The sequence below is a fragment of the Drosophila willistoni genome, unplaced genomic scaffold (assembly GCF_018902025.1).
Source record: "Drosophila willistoni isolate 14030-0811.24 unplaced genomic scaffold, UCI_dwil_1.1 Seg485, whole genome shotgun sequence".
NCBI classification, from domain to species: Eukaryota; Metazoa; Arthropoda; class Insecta; order Diptera; family Drosophilidae; genus Drosophila; species Drosophila willistoni.
The window spans coordinates 19,798-38,586 of NW_025814416.1; the positions used below are offsets into that span (position 1 = coordinate 19,798).

Genomic DNA, 18,789 nt, shown 5'->3' on the forward strand with positions numbered 1-18,789 from the left:
CAGATCTGCAATATCTGTATTTAAGATACAATTTAATGTTACGGGGTTAGACATCCTACGTCTGTACCAGACCGCCGTACTGGAGACTGTAAAGTTATTTCCATAAGGAACGCATTTATCAATTAGAGAATTAAGAGCAGAGTAGAAGAAATTCAATGCAAAATCTATATCTACTGAAATAGAAATGACCAATTTAAAGAGGAAGTAAGGTTGTTAAGAAGATTGAAATTTGTTTTACGAAAACATCTGCGACGAGAAACTGAGATGTTATTAAATGAATTAGTAACGGAATTGTAAGAAATAATAACTTCAATGGTGGGGTAGTAAGGATCTTCAGGCTTCACAAGGGGCTGTGTTTGAGATGTAGAACTAACAGTGCGATCCGAGACAAAAACAAGATCAAGGATTTTTTTAAAAGAGTTAAGTAAAGAATTCAACTGGTATAGCGGACATTCAAGGAGGCTATCAAGAAAAGCATGTTGAGGCAAAGGAATTAATAAAGAGAGATTATTATCAACCAGTTAAACCAGAAAGTTTAACGTGAATAAAGTTTAAAGTTTAACTTTATTGTCGTAGCAAATAATATATGTGAATTTAATATGCCTATTAATGACTATGGCCTGTTTGGTTATTCTTCTAACATAAGATTGTAGGGCCTTCTTTCGCTATAGCAAGATTTTTTAGATAAAACGTTTTTCACTTTGACCACAGTAGGGAAGAGTAAGGGAAATTAAGTAAGTCCTCTCGACGACTTCTGTATGGTTTAATTAGTATGTCGAATTGAATTACAATAGTCAAGATATTGTGGGAGAAATTCGGTTTCGGGCGTGGGTAAAATTTTAAATAATCATAATCAGCGCGTTTACATACTGTAGCAGGAGAGACGGTCGCTCTCTTGCTACTTTTTAATCCCGGTATTTTAAATCACTCTCTGAGAGAGAAGTAAGTTTAGCGCGTCTGACGTGTGAGTCAGTCGTTGCTGACCGGTTGAAGAGAGTAGAACAGAGCATTAATAATAGCTATAATAAATAATAATTAAGCACGAATCTCATCAACTACCACCCACAATGATAACTATAATAAATAATTGTATGATTTCCGGCTCGAGGTAAATTTGTTGGGTAAATAAAAACAAAAATAGGGCAATCAGGGCAACTATTAAAACATTTAATTGTGATTATCATAACATTAATTTGAAACACCTACTTATTTTTGCACGTCCGCACACTGTGACGTGGAGCTACACACTGATGTGTTCCTAATAAATGCCTGTATAAATGGGCGCAGGTGTCTGTATCTACCTTATAATTAAGTCTTATATTTGTCGGGGTATTTATTATGTGCACCATCTCCAAAGTATAACGTTTGTTGTAATATTGTTCTTGATCTATTATGTTTGGTGCGTCAAAATTTGGTGAATGTCTACTGGCGGCACAGTGGGCCATAAGTGCCGTTTTTTGTACATTGGAGTGTTGACGAAGTTTGTAGTCAGATGTATGTTGTGATAGTCTAGTTTTTAGCCTCGATCTGGTTGTCCCTATATACATTTTTTCACAGTTTTCTTCATTGGTCCCGTCGCATGGTATTTTAAAAACTTCGTTGCTCTTGTCCATTATATCAATCTTGCTTTTTTTTATTTTATTTGTTTGTTTATTTTTTTATTTATTTATTTACGTCAACTAACACAGCAGTCGACGAAAAAGCTTAGGCTAAAGACAGATAGTAATTAATTGAAAAAGATAGCTTAGCTATATACACAACTAAACATCACCGACTCGGTGGAGGTGTTTTATTCGCATAAGGTGCCAGCTATGCCCCGAGTCACAGCCAATATGGTCAGGGATGAGTTGCCGCCAATCCAAGTCCAGATTATTATTATTGGTTTCGCTGTAGATGATTAAAAAGTATAGCGCGAAGAGAAGTGACAGAAAGATGAGGAGAAATTAGGTGAGAAAGGTTGTTAAAAGATTGGCAAAGAACACGAAAAGGTTCGTGAAGAGAGTAGTTAGTCAGACATCTACTAAGGTGAATAGGAAAAAAGTTTCTGGTCCGACGTGAGGGAACACAAAAATATAGCGTATCTAGTAAATTAGTAGAAATGACTTCGCCGTTGACTAGTTTATGGAGAAAGAGAATGCCAAAAACGAGCCTACGGTTGTAAAGTGAAGGAAGATTAATAAGAAGACCTCTGCTAGAATAAGAAGGTAGGCGAATACTCGGGTCCCAATTAAGACCGCGTAACGGTCTGTACCGATTCAATACTACGCTGGTGAACATCATATTGCGGATTCCACACTGGCGAGCAATATTTTAGAGTAGGGCGAATTAACGAAGTATATAAAACCTTTGTTACATAGGGATCAACAAATTCTTTGGCCCAACGTTTAATGAAGCCAAGAAGGCTGCATGCTCTATTGACAATAGAAGAAATATGAACATTAAATGAAAGTTTTGGGTCAAACATCACGCGTAAGTCTTTGAACGATGGTACACAATCTAACAGAACAGACTTAATAGAGTAATGAGCTAGGAACGGGAACAAACGACTGAAAGTCATAAGAGAACACTTAGAGGCATTAAGGTGTAATTTATTAACGTAGCACTAATCACAGAACGCATCGAGATCTGATTGTACTGTTGGAAAGAAGGATCATTATAGGAATTACAAATCTTGACGTCATCCGTAAACATGAGCACGCGTGAATGCGCCAAGGCCAAAGGCAAATCATTAATAAACAGTGTAAATAACAGTGGGCCCAGATGACTGCTTTGGGGTTTACCTGACGTAACTCGAACAGTTTTAGATATCGAGGAACGAAAAGACACCTTAAGCCTTACAAAAGTCAGTATAAATAACATCAGTTTGACACTTTTTACGGAAGCCATGGTGTACAAGGGTAGTCAATTCTAAAAGGTTAGTAAGCGACGAACGACCTTTCATGAATCCATGCTGACAAGGAGAAATAGTGCATCTGGATAGGTGTTGAAGGGAAGACGTAATAATTTTCTCAAACAGCTTTGGTATTGCCGAAAGTTGGCAATGCCACGGTAGTTAGAAACATCCGATTTGCTACCCTTTTTAAAAAGCGGAATAATAAAAGAAAGAATAAAGAATAACCGAGATAATGACTTAGATAGGGAATTCGAACACATTTTAAGGATGCAACTAGGTATATTATCAGGACCGGGAACGAAGGAAGACAACATAGATGACAAGCTAGAGATAATACAGTCTTCAGTAATACTAGGAAAAACCATACAATTTAAATGTGGCATTGAAAAGGGATAGGGTGTGGGTTCCGAAACAGTAGTAGAATAAGTCGACTGAAAGAATTTAGCAAACAGATCTGCAATATCTGAATCATTATTAGCAGTCTGGTCATTAAGTCTGAAGGTGGAGGGTAGTACATTAGAGCGTCTTTTGAAATTAAAAAAGTTGTAAAATATTTTGGGGTTCTTATAAAATTCAACCTTTCAGCGAACGATTAAATTATTGTAGTGTGAGGAACATTATATACACAAGAATAATGTCCCACACAACAAACAAGCTACAACAAACAAGATACAAAGCCACAAAACATAAGATACAAACAGCCAGATACAAACGCAGCCAAGACACAAACTAAAGTATAAGAGTGAAATCAGATGTAAATGATCAAATAAACAAGGCCAGCCGAACATTGCCGATCGAACCCCACGCAACCGCTGGCGATTTTCGTACAAGCGGGAAGATGCGTGGGAGACATAATGCGATAAGTTCGGTCGTATAAGAGCCAATGCAAGAGGCCGGTCGAACATGGCCGATCGGACCCCACGCAACCGCTGGCGATTTCGTACAAGCGGGAAGATGCGTGGGAAACATAATACGATAAGTGCGGTCGTATAAGAGCTAATGGAAGAGGCCGGTCGAACATGGCCGATCGAACCCCACGCAACCGCTGGCGATTTCGTACAAGCGGGAAGATGCGTGGGAAACATAATGAGTATTAGTGGCTGTATAAGAGTAAATGGAACCCGGCTTGACTGCATAATTGCACACAAACGGGGGCATTGGCCTACTTATGCAAATTAAGAGCACAGAGAGGCAAATATGAGTGCATGCATTAGAATACGCTGAATAAGTGTACACGCATGTCACACGTACACTATGCGTGAGGGAGAGTATCGGTGACCAATAGCGCACTCTCTGCCTACGTCACGCTCATGAGAATGAAAGCAGTTAGATTGCGAGCAGCCAAAATCTGGTGAGCGAGAGAAAATAAAAGTGAGGGCCAAGCAAGCCCATGAGACGGGTGCGGGGCATGCATGCTTTGTATGAAGCAATGATGGTTTGTGGATTGGATAGGAGAATATGCGAACCGAAGGGGGGGGGGATGAACAATGGGGAAGCCCGCTATCTAACAGATACGATATGCGTATGAAAGGGCATTGTATGGGAAATTAAACGATTTCGTATGTTAATTTAATCAATATGATTATCGTTAAACAATAGCTTAAGTTAATATAATTGTCATATATACGTATGTAAATATAATAAGGAGAGAATATGTGCGAAATTGGGTATGACAAGTGGATCAAAGGGAGCGACGGGCAAAGGCAGCGATGAAAGCAGAGAAAGTCAACGGGATACGATGGGCGGCCAATAGAAAGGCGACGCCAGCATAAGAGAGTGATGCAAGTCAATATGTACAAACGAGAAAGACAGGGACAAGGAATAAATGGGCGCGCAGCCACAGAGAAAGTGGACACATGCGCCAAGGATTTGCGGGACTTTCACCACGCATAGCAACAAGTGAATGCGTGGGTGAAAGCAGAGGGCCGATGGAAATGTACCAGCTGTATAGCGGTACCACACCAATGTGTTCCTGAGGCCATGGGAACTGCCTATATAAAGGCAACGTCTGTCAACCAAAGGCATCAAGTCATTAAGTCGTGATCAAGTAACAAGTAATTAAGGCCTTACGAGTAACCTTAAGAACTTATCAAGGAAACAGAAGGAGCAAAAAAAAACTTTCACTCGTTGCAGAGGACGGACGTGTTTTTTTTGCGCTTATCAACTTTTATTTTTTCTCGCGATTAAATACTTTTATATAACTCTTAAATTATCGGTTTAATTAATAACAATTACAACATCCGAATTTTATTTTCATTTCGCGAATTCTTGCTGTCGTTTTTGTTTAAATTTAAATAAAATCAAAACTTACAACAATACTTGCATTAGCGGTGTTGTTGTTTTGTTTATCTCTTTTGCTTTTGTGTCTTTACCGTTTTAACTAACTCTCGCGCTCTTGCGTACAAATTGTTGTTGCATGTGTTCAATTTGACGCGCTCTCCCGCTCTTTCCTATTCTTGATTGATTTGCGCTCTCGTCTTTTGCCTACCCGCGACTCTGTGATACGTGTTTTTGTTTTTGTGTTTTTCATTTCTTTTTATTCTTTAGTTGTGAAGGCTTACTCTGCACATTAACCCTTGTGTCAGAACTGGTCAGTATATTCTTATACACAGATTTTTAACCTTTAGAATTTTTATTTTTTTTTGTATTTCCTTTTTCAATTAAATTAAACTTTTTGATAAAATGGTTGTCTGCTCAAAAAATAATTGCATAGTTGCCACTAATGCGGTTGACTCCCATGATTATATTCTTTGTTGGTTGTGTGACAATGCTGTTCACGTTAAGTGTGCAGGTTACACAGGCAGAATCAAGGAGTCTATTGCTAAAGGTGGTGGCTTAAAATATGGATGTGATGCTTGCCGGGAGGTCGAGAATGAGATGCGCTCTTTCATGAGGCGGACTAGAGATAGTTTTGACACTTTAAGGGCAGGTTTTAATAAACTCCAAGCGGAGTTTACTGCGGTGGAGACTCAGTTCAGAAGTTTATCGCTTATGAATGAGTCTCCGAAACGTAAAAGGACCAGTCCTCCAGCGTCTCTTATCGTCCCCGACCGGTCTCATGCACCGTCCACTCCTAATGTACAGCAATTGATATCGTTTAAGAGCCCTGTTGTGAATGCTATTAGTAATGAATTACCGGTATCACCTGGGAATGATCTCTTAAAAACGATGCCTATTGTAGTGTCCGATGTGTCTGGGCAATTACCCATTCCAATGGAAATTGCCGATAGTTCTAAAAGTATCGAGGGCCCCGTTAACAAGTGGACTGCTGCAGTGGGTGACTTGTCCAACGTTACTGCTGCGGCTGACGCTTCGGGACCGCGGCCTCTTGTTGGCATACCACCAAAGAAACATATATTTGTTTCTAGGCTAGACCCTGTTGTCACATCTGATGATGTAATAGCCTATATTCGGAAGAAAGTTAACGTCTCGAATATTGCGGTGGAAAAGTTTAAATTTTCTTATTCTCGGGACATTTCGTCCTTTAAAATTAGTGTTTCTGCCAATATCTTCGACACTATATGTCGAGAAGATTTTTGGCCTAAACATATAATAGTTAAGGAATATACTGTAAAAAAGAAAAATCGGCAACCGATTCGCTTGCCTACAACAACAACTAATACTATTCCTGCCACATCAGCATCTGCTGGTGTGTCAAAACACTAGCTTCGTCCCTTAACCTGGGTTACCAGAACGTTAGAGGACTGAAATCTAAACTTCCTAATCTCTATGTAGATAGTCTTTCTTTTGAGCATAACATTCTAGCTTTCACAGAGACGTGGCTAAAACCTGATATTGCTGATGCATCGGTTTTTTCCACAAACTTTTCTATTTTCAGACGTGACCGGATTTCTCGCATAGGTGGTGGCGTTCTGATAGCTGTGGATGCTGCTTTATCATCTGAAATGATTCAATTTTCTAGTACCCAGGAGATTGAGTTTGTCGGTGTTAAAGTAAATTTTAAATCTTTCAATGCTTTCATTACTTGTTCCTATATTTCCACCATTGTCAGACATGGTGGTATATTTAAATCATTTAGAGGCAATTCAGTTTGTCTCCTCTTTAGTTTCGAGCCAAGACATGCTCATAGTTGTAGGTGATTTTAATTTACCCGCTTTAGCATGGTCACTAACAGATTAATCTACCACGTTGCTGCCCTCTTTGTCACATGACTTTATTGATGGCCTTCTAGGCTTATCTTTATCCCAAGTCAATCCTGTCTTAAATTCTAATGGAAAATCGTTAGATCTTATTTTTGTATTGGATTCTTCTTATTGTGAGGTTTCTAGGATCGAACCATTTGTTCTTCAAGAAGACAAATTTCATCCTACATTAAATTTAAAAATTGATTTGCCCTTGCTTTCACCATTACTTAGTTCAAATGAGTTACCACTAACTAGGTGCTTTCGTAAGACTGACTTTGCCAGCCTTAATGAAAACATTGCTACTACCGATTGGTCTTATCTGTACAATTGTAGTGATATGAACTCGGCTGTTCGTTTTTTCTATGATACTCTGAATTCACTCTTTGATATTTGTGTGCCTCTTGGTAGGCTGGAGCGGCTTAACAAACCTCCCTGGTTCTCTCGAGAGCTATCCAATTTGAAAAATGTGAAGACACGATATTATAAGAAGTTCCAAAAAACACGTCGTTCATCAGATTATGCTCTGTATACAGTCCCTCGTTCAAAATTCATGATGCTTAATACACAATGCTATAAGAATTATCTTCAGCGGTGTAAGCTTCAGTTTTCTTCTGACCCTAAACAATTTTATAATTTTGTTAATTCTAAACGTAAGACCTCTGTGCACCCATCTTTTTTGTCTTTTCAAAATAAAAAAGCGAGCACTGATCAGGCAATTGCCGATATGTTTGCGAGTTTTTTCAAAACAACTTATTCCTCAACGGAATATCGAGCAAGTCCGTATCCTTATCATTTAAAAAAGGCTAATTGCATTTTCAATCCAGTGATTGATGAAAGTTCTATTCTTACCGAACTTAAATTAGTTAAACCTGTTTATACTCCGGGGCCAGACGGTATTCCTGGATGTATACTCAGGTTCTGTGCAAACGCATTATGTAAACCCATTTTAAAATTGTTTCTATTGTCTGTAGAATCTTCCTCTTTTCCATCTATTTGGAAGGAGTCATATATTATTCCTCTGCATAAAAATGGCAAAAAGTCCGAAGCCTCTAACTATAGGGGTATCTCAAAATTGTCCGCTATTCCGAAAGCTTTTGAGAAAATTATACCTTCTCAATTGCAACATTTTTGCAGCTCTATTATTTCGCCATCCCAACATGGGTTTGTGAAACGTAGATCTACAACCACTAACCTTTTAGAATTTACATCAATAATTATCAAGGGGTTCAAAAATGGTAAACAAACTGATGTCATATACACTGACTTCAGCAAAGCCTTTCATTCCGTTAATCATACCCTATTACTTTCCAAGCTGAGCGACATTGGGTTTCCACCCCTTTTCTTTTCTTGGGTTCGAGAATATTTAACAAATAGAAAACAGACGGTAATTTTTAAGTCTTCTTTTTCGGTTTCCATTCCTGTGACTTCTGGTGTACCTCAAGGTAGTCATCTTGGCCCTCTGCTCTTCACACTATTTATTAACGATCTTCCATCAGTCATTGTTCATTCGCGTGTGCTTATGTATGCTGACGATGTCAAGCTTTGTCTTCTTATAAAGATACAGATTCATTTAGTCGGCTACAAGCTGATCTTAAAAACTTTCAATCCTGGTGCCAGTTTAATCTACTAAATCTTAACACTACCAAATGTAAGGTAATGACTTTTTTTCGTAACTCTCCTCAACTGGTCACTTATATTCTAAACAACAGCCATTTAGAACGTCTAAATAATATGAATGGTTTGGGCGTACTTATGGACCATAAGTTAAATTTTAACACCCATATTTCCACCACGGTCGCTGTATTCGTAGGGGGGTTGAATTTCCTAAGTAGGCAGCTAAATGAATTTTTTCCTTAAAATGTCTTCCTTCAAGAAATTGGGTACTGCAGCAATCTCACTTCAATGTTCTGTTTTATTCACTTGTAAGTTTGACACTAAACCTAGCTTAATTAAGAGCAGGGCCCCAAGCCCCGCTTGGAGCGAAGTGTGGGGAGTTCTTTCGTGGGGAGAGCGATGGGCACCATCGGGAGAGCGGCGCGAGGTGAAAGCTTCCGCCTCCTTTAACCCTTGTGTTGCCCGGTTGGGCATAAACATGCTCCCCCCCTTGCAGGAGTGCAAGACCCAGGCAGTTTAATGGCACGCTCCGGACAGGGTCCAGCCAAAAACTGTGCGCATCGCAATCGGCCGCCCGCCAACCCCAGGTAGACTCCCTTCTAGCATGACCTCCGTGATCACATCCGCGCCCAGGACCAGAGACACTGACGACGGTCGGTAGAACGTCTCATCCGCCAGGACGATGCCCTCAAACTTTTTGGCGATCTGTGGGTCCACCGGAGCGCTTGGAGTGCGGCAGCACAAGCCATCGACCACCTTCAGGATCGCCTCCAATCGCCATCCTTCACTGATTGGGGACCGGATCACTGCTGCCACCGCTTTCTCTGCCCCTATATTGACGGCTGTCAACTTGAAGGCCGTGGCCAATGACGTCGCCATCGACGATACCGCAGAACAAGGGTCCACCAGGGCCTTCACGTCGAAGGTTTTTCCCTCCGTCTCAATGCGCACCATCGCCGTGGGCATCAGATGCGGATTGCGGTGCTGCAGCAGTGTGGTCAAGGTCAGTTTCGGATCGGAGGCTGGCGTTGGCGCGACCCTTCGTCTGGAGGACTCGGGGGTGACTCGGCGTACGACGGAGCTTGGAGTGCGTCGACGTGGCTGTTCATGGAAGTGAAGCAGCGTGTGGTGATCCTCCTCACAGATTCGGCACTTATCACCGCTTAAGCAGCTTCCTCCGGAATGTTGGTGGGCCAGGCAATTGGCGCAGTACTTATTCGCCAGCACTGCCCTCATCCTCTTCTCCACGTTCAGCCGCAGGAAGCGACGGCATCGCTTCAGAGGATGGATTCCGCGACAGACTCGGCAACGGAAGGACTCAGTTCCTCGCGAACATCTGCGCTCCTCTTTCGATGCCTGTACTGAACGCGGTCTCGGAGCCATGGAAACGGGATCTAGGTTGACGAATATCAGGAAGCTGCCGGGACAAATAATGAAGAAAGCGGATTAATGTAGGACGATAGAACACATATTACTACTGGCAGCTCGGCCCTTCTTCCTTGGGAGGAAGGACCAAGTGCTGGACGCTACTGTAGTTTTACGTAATGGGTTTGAATTCTTTCTTCTGGAAGAAGAAAGATCAACTTTGCGACGGGACGCTTCACAATACCGCGAGCGGTAAGCAGTTCGACGACGCGGACATTGCCGTCACTGCCAGGGTGTGTCTGGTGGATTCGCCCGAGACGCCATTCATTAAATGGAAGATTGTCGTCTTTGAGTACCACCAGATCGCCCACTTCAAGATTTTTAGAAGGGAATCGCCACTTATTGCGCTTATGTAGCTCCTTCAGATACTCGTCTTTCCATCGGGTGCAGAAATGCTGACTCACGGCCTTCAGACGCTGCCACCGGTTAATGATAGACGGTACCTGATCTTTGATTTCAGGTTCCGTCACGGATAGCAATGGACCGCCAACTAGGAAATGGCCTGGGGTCAAAGCTAAAGAGTCGGTGGGGTCTTCAGACATAGGAGAAATCGGCCGCGAGTTCAAACACGCCTCTACCTTAGCCAGCAGCGTAGAGAACTCTTCAAAAGTATACCTTTGGTTGGAAGTGGCCTTGTAGAACAGAGTTTTAAAACTCTTAACTCCAGCCTCCCACAACCCTCCCATGTGTGGTGCCCCGGGAGGGATGAAATGCCAGGACAGATTCTGATGGCTGTAGTGGGATAATATTTTCTGCTGGGTAGAATTTAGGAAATCTTTTTCAAGCACTCTGGATGCACCTACGAAGTTTTTTCCGTTGTCGGACTGCACTTGCTGGGGACACCCTCGCCTCGATACAAAGCGAGCGAATGCTGCCAGAAATGCTTCGGTACTCAAATCCGAAGTTGCCTCAAGGTGAATGGCTTTGGTGGAAAAGCAAACAAAGACACACACATATCCCTTTGATATGCGGCAAGCGCGGCCGGTGAAACTCTTGATGTCGAAAGGACCTGCAAAATCTATACCGGTGGTCGTGAAAGGACGTGCGAAAGTAGTTCGCTGGGCCGGAAGGGTGCCCATTAGCTGTGATTGCAGCCTTCTTTTATAAATCACACAGACTTTGCATGAATTGACCACCGATTTTACTAGATTCCGCAGTCTTGGAATCCAGTATCTCTGTCGGATGAGACGGACTACCAGTTGGCTGCCCCCATGGAGAGAGATCTGATGCGTGAAAAGCACCAACAGCCGGGACAACGGACTTACTACTGGCAACAGAATGGGGTTACGCTCATCGTAACTAAGGGCCGCTGCTTGTTGCACGCGCCCACATGCTCGGATCACACCTGATGCGTCAATGAAAGGATTCAAATTGAGAATGGTGCTAGACGTGGGCAGAGATTTCTTCTGCTGTAGACACCGATGTTCCGTCGGAAAGTAATCACGCTGAGTGACTCGGATCAACGCCTGGAGTACTTGATTGATCTCGCTAGAGGTCACCTCCCCGGAGTAATCGTTTGGCAGTTTACGACACCTTCTGCCGAAACGGATCACATATGCTATCACTCATAAGGCACGTGCCAGATTGGAAAAACGAGATAATATCTCGTTGGCTGGCTTAGCGATCGCGACGTGGACCTTCACTACCCGCTTCTCCAAGGCAGTGTCTAGTGGGAGTGGTGTCGCTCGCTGCCAGGACTCTTGTGGTTCCCGTAGCCATGGTGGGCCGTGCCACCACAAATCCTTGTGTACCAATTCCTGCGCACTCAGGCCGCGGCTAGGGAGATCTGCTGGGTTGTCCTCTGAACGAACGTGATTCCATGGGGCGTCATTTGTTGCCGTCACAATCTTTGCTACCCGATTTGCGACAAACGTTGTCCATGTGCAGGGTGGCTTATTTAACCACGACAGTACGACGGTGGAATCTGACCAATAAAAAGCCTCCGCATTATCAACTGGAAGTTGCGGAAGAACTGCAGCTGCCAGTTCCGCTAAAAGTGTAGCTCCGCACAATTCAAGGCGGGGCAATGAAACCGTTTTAACCGGGGCGACTCTAGATTTCGCTGCAAGAAGGCAGCATGATATGCCTTGGTCATTGCTAACGCGCACGTAAATTGCGGCACCATAAGCCCGCTGTGACGCATCGCAAAAACAATGGAATTGGATGTCGGAATTTGGGTCATGAAGAACCCATCGTGGAATTCGGATCTGGTCAAGGAAGGAGTAGCTCTTTGTAAAATCCTGCCACCTGTGATGGAGTTCACTGGGCAATTGATCATCCCACCCTAGCTCTTGTAACCAGAGCTCTTGCATAAACACCTTGGCTTGAATCACAAAGGGAGCCAGCCAGCCAGCGGGATCGAATAGCTTGGCGATCTGCCCGAGGACTTCTCGCTTAGTATAAGCTGACTTGACATCTTGGGGTGAGATGACAAAATAAAACTCATCCGTAGTCGCTTTCCATCGGATTCCCAGTGTTTTCGCTGTGCTGGCCTCTTCGATGTCGAGGAAATCAGCATTCAGTAAATGACTCTTTGGAATACAACTGAGCACGCTCTTCACATTCGATGTCCACTTGCGCAAGGGAAAGCCAGCTGAACCAAGAGCGTCTTGAAGTTCATTGACCATTGCGATTGCCGTTGTTTCATTATGAGCCCCTGCCAGGACATCATCGACATACATATAGGACTTGATAATATCGCTAGCCAAAGGAAATTTGGATTGTACATCCCTTGCGAGTTGCTGAAGTACTCGGATGGCTAAGAACGGAGCACAGTTAATGCCAAACGTGACGGTATTCAGCTCGTAATCACCAAGTTGCCCCTCTTTATTTCGGAACAGGATCCTCTGAAATGGCGTGTGGATTGGATCGACCATAATTTGGCGGTACATTTTTGTGATGTCGGCATTGAAAACTACTCGGAAAAAACGCCACTTGAGAATCTGAGTAGTGAGATCGGACTGAAGTACCGGACCAGGGTAAAGTATGTCGTTGAGACTTACTCCGTTGGTGGACTTGCTAGAGGCGTTAAAAACTACCCGTACCTTTGTTGTGGTGCTGTCGGGCTTGAAAACCGCATGGTGTGGCAAATAAAAATTGTTATTAGTGCCGTCAAATGGAACCTGACGCATGTGGCCCAAGTCCAAATATTCTTGGATGACGGCGTCATACTCAGTTTTTGCCGGAATATTTTTAAGGAGTCGGCTTTCGTTTTTTAGGAACTGAGCCAATGCCCCTGGTCTGGAATGACCAAGGTTGATGTTGGTTGGATCTCGAAACGGAAGTGAGACCGTATATCTCCCCGAAACATCTCTTCTTGTGGTCTTCTGGAAATTGACCTCGCAAACAGAGTCAGAATCTTCTACCGGTTTGCCCGGTAGATCCTCCACCTCCCAAAACCTTGTGAGAAGAGTTTCAAGTCCCTCCTCTCTGCTAACTGCGACCCTCGTGGTGAACGCGGCACATGAACTGACGGGGACCCCTTGCAACGGGCCTGAAATGACCCAACCGAATCTCGTCTCTTGAGCCATTAAAGATCCGCACACTTCGGTCTGGATGCCGGAAAGAGTCACCGCTGGTATTACATCAATGCCAAGGAGTAGATCGATCTTTGCCTTTAATCTGAAGGAGGGGTCGGCTAGAGGAATATTGGGCATTCCTTCCAGTGTGGCTTGGGCTATCGTACATGACGGCAAATCATCAGCAACTTGGGACAAGACAAACGCTTCTATCTCGATCTGGACTGGAGGTCCATGCGATGACCGAATGCTTATGTGACAGACCTTCAAGGTTCTATTGACCTTTCCGTTAATGCCTGTCACTTCGGCCCTGACAGTTTGGAATGGTAACTTCATGAGTCGGAACATTCTTTCGGATATGAAATTGGCTTCAGAAGCCGGGTCTAATAGCGCCCGTGAAGCATAAGTAGTGCCCTTGTGCCAAAAGTCCACGATCGCTGTACCTAGCAACTTATCTCGTGAGGACCTTGCCTCAGAGGTAAAGTAAGTCCGGACAATATTGTGCGAACTGGGCTGAGCTGGGACCGACGTTGGATTATTCTCCGGTCGGGCGTCCTTGTGCAAGAGCGTATTGTGACGCCCCTTGCACGTGAAGCAATTGTGCTGACTCGGACAATCTTTTACTTGATGTCCTCTTGCGAAACAGTTCAGACAAAGGGACTTTTTCTTTATGTATGCCACCCTCTCTGGCACCGTCATCTGAAGGAAGCGGGGACATCGACGCACCGGGTGATTCTCCTTCATACAGAGATCACAGGATTTTGGTTTGGTGGTCACCTTGGCTTCAAATGTATTAGCCTTTCGGGTGGCTGGAATCGGATTTCGTGGAGGTTTCGATGTGGGAACCGAAATAGCCATTGCAGTTGTATTTTCCACCGCTTCGAGCGTACGGAACCGCTCAGTGAGGAAATCGTCCATCATTTGCCACTCTGGAATGGCAGTCTTGTCTCCCAGAGATTGCTCCCATAATGAAAGGGTATTCTTTGGCAATTTGATGGAACAGAAAAATACGAACATGCCTCCCCAAGTGGTTACTGGCAGGCCACAGTGCTCAAAAGCGCGAATGGATGCCTGCAGAGCATTCTGATGATCCTGTAATGCTTTTCCGGACTCATGGGAAATTTGAGGCAGGTCAAGAAGTGCTCGGAATTGGCTGTTCACGATAAGTCGCTTATTTTCGAAACGCTGTTTAAGTGCATTCCATGCCGTTTCAAAACCATCATTTGTAAGCGGGAATTTTGCTACAATGAGGTTGGCTTCACCCCTCGTTTTCGCTAGGAGATGGTACAGCTTTTCAACAGGGGAAATTCGCGAATCGCTTATGTAGATGGCTGTAAACAAGTCACGGAACGTGGGCCATTTTAAATAATCTCCCGTAAAGACTTCTGTGTCAATGGGTGGCAATCGACAGCCTCGTTCTGCTGGTGCAGAGGTAGGCGCATGACGGTTCGGAGGAGTCGGAGCAGACCTTTCATGGATAAGCTCGTTTAATCGAGCCGTGCATCGCTCGTAAACTTGATAGCATTTGTCATATTTAGCTTGGATGGCTAAATCTTCAGAGTTATCGTCTTTACCATCTATGAGTGCCTCGCATTTCTCATATTCCTGCTCGACCTTCTCCCACAACGCTTGAACTCGATCACGACGGACTTGGAGCGTAAATACGCTGACCTCGGACAGTGACGTGACGTGGTTGTCGACTTCAAACTGACTTAGTTTATCGCAAATGGAACCAAACTTCTTCAAAGCCATGGTGGAAGCAGCTAAAACCCTTTTGGTCTCGGACCGAGTGACTCTTGGGGCGGTTACCAAAATCTGTGGAAGTGGTACCAATGATTTGACCTCTTTTTGGCTTGCTCGTCGTGGCTCTGACGTGGCTTGCTGAAAGGTCGTGCTCGATGGTGCGGACTTGAGAGTTAGTGGACTAGAGAGGGTCTGAAATGCTCGGGAAGGAGGAGTAGTAGGGCTGGTACTCCTCTGGCGCTGACCTGGAGCAGCAATTGAGGATTTGCTCGGGGCTGCAGTGTTCTCAGCTGCTTTCTCGTCTTTTGACGGGCTCGTGCTCATAACCCCAGAGAGTGGCGGTTATAAAGTGGTGAGCTGGCTTGGCACGGCTTGAAAATTAGCCAAAAAGACGAACTGGAACGTTTGGGAAAAACTGGAACACTACCAAACCACTTGAAGAACGGCTTTGAAACGCCTTGAAATAGATTGAAAAAAAACCAGAAAACGAGCTGGTACGTTTGGAATGACTTGGAACACTGCCAAAAAACCCTAGGAACGGCTTGGAACACCTTGGAATTCAAATATAACTACAAAGATGCGACTTGGAGCGGGTGGAAACACTTTGGAATTGAAATCGAACCAAAGATAAGACTTGAAACGCTTGGAAACACTTTGTAATTGGAATCTAACTCCAAAGATACGACTTGGAACACGTGGGAATACTTTGGAATTGAAATATAACTCCAAAAATACGACTTGGAACACGTGGGAATATTTTGGACTTGAAATGTAACTCCAAAAATACGACTTGGAATACGTGGGAATACTTTGGAATTGAAATATAACTCCAAAAATACGACTTGGAACACGTGGGAATATTTTGGACTTGAAATGTAACTCCAAAAATACGACTTGGAGCACGTGGGAATACTTTGGAATTGAAATGTAACTCCAAAAATACGACTTGGAACACGTGGGAATATTTTGGACTTGAAATGTAACTCCAAAAATACGACTTGGAGCACGTGGGAATATTTTGGAATTGAAATATAACTCCAAAAAATACGACTTGGAACGCGTGGGAATAGAATAAACAAAAACGCGGAACACAAATTTTTACCAATTAAATATTATTCGATTTTTTTTCTCAACGTGACCCTTCAACATATATACCCCACAAAGTGCCTGCCAACCTAGGGTATACAGCACAGCTACTTTTGGTCGTTTGCTTTGTGCCGGTCTTTGGCACATGAGCTTGCAGCTGTGCTGGTATACTGCAGTTAAGCGGTACTTATGTATGCTCGTATGTATGTATGTATATAGGCTGCAAGGGATAGCGGGATTTGTTCGCGGTGGTGGAAAAATATATTTGTGTGCGAAAAAATTAGAAATTTTGTGGAATGTATGTATGTATGGATATGTATATGGGAATCAATATGTAAAATTTTATGTATGGAAAAAATATGTATATGTATATGGATATGAATATATATATGTAAAATTTTATGTATGGAAAAATATGTATATATATGTATGTGTATGGATATGTATATATATATGTAAAATTTTATGTATGGAAAAATATGTATATGTATGTATGTGTATGGATATGTAAAATGTTGGAGTATATATATATGTATTTAAAAATTTCTTTTTCTCTTTTTTCTTTTTTTTTTTTTTAAATATGAAAATATGGAATGGCGATATGCAGAGGTGTGAATGGATCGGATTTCTTTATATAAATTAATGTTTTTTTTTTTTTTTTTTAATATGATTTCTTTTGCTGTGTCTAACCGATATGCCCCCAACTTTATAGGGTGTCTGGTCACCAGAAATGTCTAAGTGTGGCTTTTATATGTGAGAGGGTGGTTCACTTTCGTTTTTTTTTTTTTAAAAATCTTTATTATTTGTATTGAAAATTTTCTTCTCTTCGTTGAAAACCACCTTTCACTGCGCGCACACTTTTCCCAGGAGTGGACTGTATTTGCACAAAACCTTTATTTTTGGATTTAATGTAGCACTGGATATGTTTGTAATTTTTGTCACATTCACACACTCTGCTTGCATATACATATATATCTTATATGTAGGAGATCACTTTTTTCGTAGGTTTGATTCACTGCATACATACATATGTGTTAATATTTTTTTGAAATTGCGAAAAAATATATATTGGAAATAGGCAAATAAAATATGGCGCCTTATGTACTGGACACATATATATGTATGAAAATTTGGGGACCAAAAATTTCTCTCCTTTGAGGAGGAAAAATTTGCGCGAAAGTAATTTTTACTTGGATTAGGAGAATCAATGGCAACAATTATATGTATGTGAGTATGGGTACGGATGCTGGAGGCATGTACATGTACTCATATACCTATAATTTGCAAAAAAATTACTTAGCTTGAAATATGGATGAAATTCCACCGATGCTAGTGGTTCGAGAGGATCTTAGTATCCGGCTCGAAGGACCAAATGTATTCGTAGGGGGGTTGAATTTCCTAAGTAGGCAGCTAAATGAATTTTTTCCTTAAAATGTCTTCCTTCAAGAAATTGGGTACTGCAGCAATCTCACTTCAATGTTCTGTTTTATTCACTTGTAAGTTTGACACTAAACCTAGCTTAATTAAGAGCAGGGCCCCAAGCCCCGCTTGGAGCGAAGTGTGGGGAGTTCTTTCGTGGGGAGAGCGATGGGCACCATCGGGAGAGCGGCGCGAGGTGAAAGCTTCCGCCTCCTTTAACCCTTGTGTTGCCCGGTTGGGCATAAACAGTCGCAAAGGCCATGAGTGTCCTGGGTTTCATTAAAAGATGGTCAAAAGAATTTGATGACCCCTATACAACTAAAGTTCTTTTTACTTCGCTTGTCCGTCCTATTTTAGAGTATGGATCTTGCATTTGGTCACCTCAATATGAGTCGCACCAGATTAGACTAGAATCCGTTCAAAAGCAGTTCTTGCTATTTGCTCTTCGTGGCTTAAACTGGGATCGCAATGTCAATTTGCCTTCGTATTCTAGTAGACTTCTCTTGATTAACCTTCCGTCCCTAACTAACCGTAGAATTATGCTTGGTGTCATTTTTATGCACAAGCTCCTAATTGGTGATATCGACTCGCCTGAGTTATTAGCTCAGGTGAATCTGTCGGTACCATGTAGACGGAGTAGACATCCTTTAATACCTTTATCCCTTAGTCGTTGTTCTTCTAACTATGCTATGCATGAACCTTTTAGGGTCCTCTGCTCTGATTACAATCTTCTATCCCCTGTAATCGGCTCAGAGTTTTCTATTAATATGCTTAAAACATCTATCCTATCCCATTTAGTTAATAGATATCTATAGTATTATGTGTTTGTCTGTCTTTTCTATTATGTGTTTTGTCCACGCGATTCGTGCCGTGCGTTATACGGCTGCACCCCTCGGTCGGTCGGGTGGGAGGTGGGCAGTTATCTGCTTGGGCTCGCGCGTAACAG

The 18,789-nt window shown here is 42.7% G+C and overlaps 1 protein-coding gene across 1 annotated transcript; it reads right to left on the reverse strand.

Moving 5' to 3' along the window:
• Positions 1–9,095: 9,095 nt before the first annotated feature.
• On the reverse strand, positions 9,096–17,923 carry LOC124461432. Its single transcript, XM_047012949.1, has 2 exons — positions 17,721–17,923; positions 9,096–10,069 (listed from the first exon to the last, which is right to left on the reverse strand). Exon 2 carries the CDS (start codon positions 10,033–10,035, stop codon positions 9,169–9,171), a length of 867 nt encoding a protein of 288 aa, XP_046868905.1. The 5' UTR covers positions 10,036–10,069; positions 17,721–17,923; the 3' UTR covers positions 9,096–9,168.
• Positions 17,924–18,789: the final 866 nt, after the last annotated feature.

Coding starts and splice junctions, on each gene's coding strand:
- LOC124461432 (XM_047012949.1), bottom strand. CDS start 10,035: ATGGCTCCGAGACCGCGTTCAGTACAGGCATCGAAAGAGGAGCGCAGA.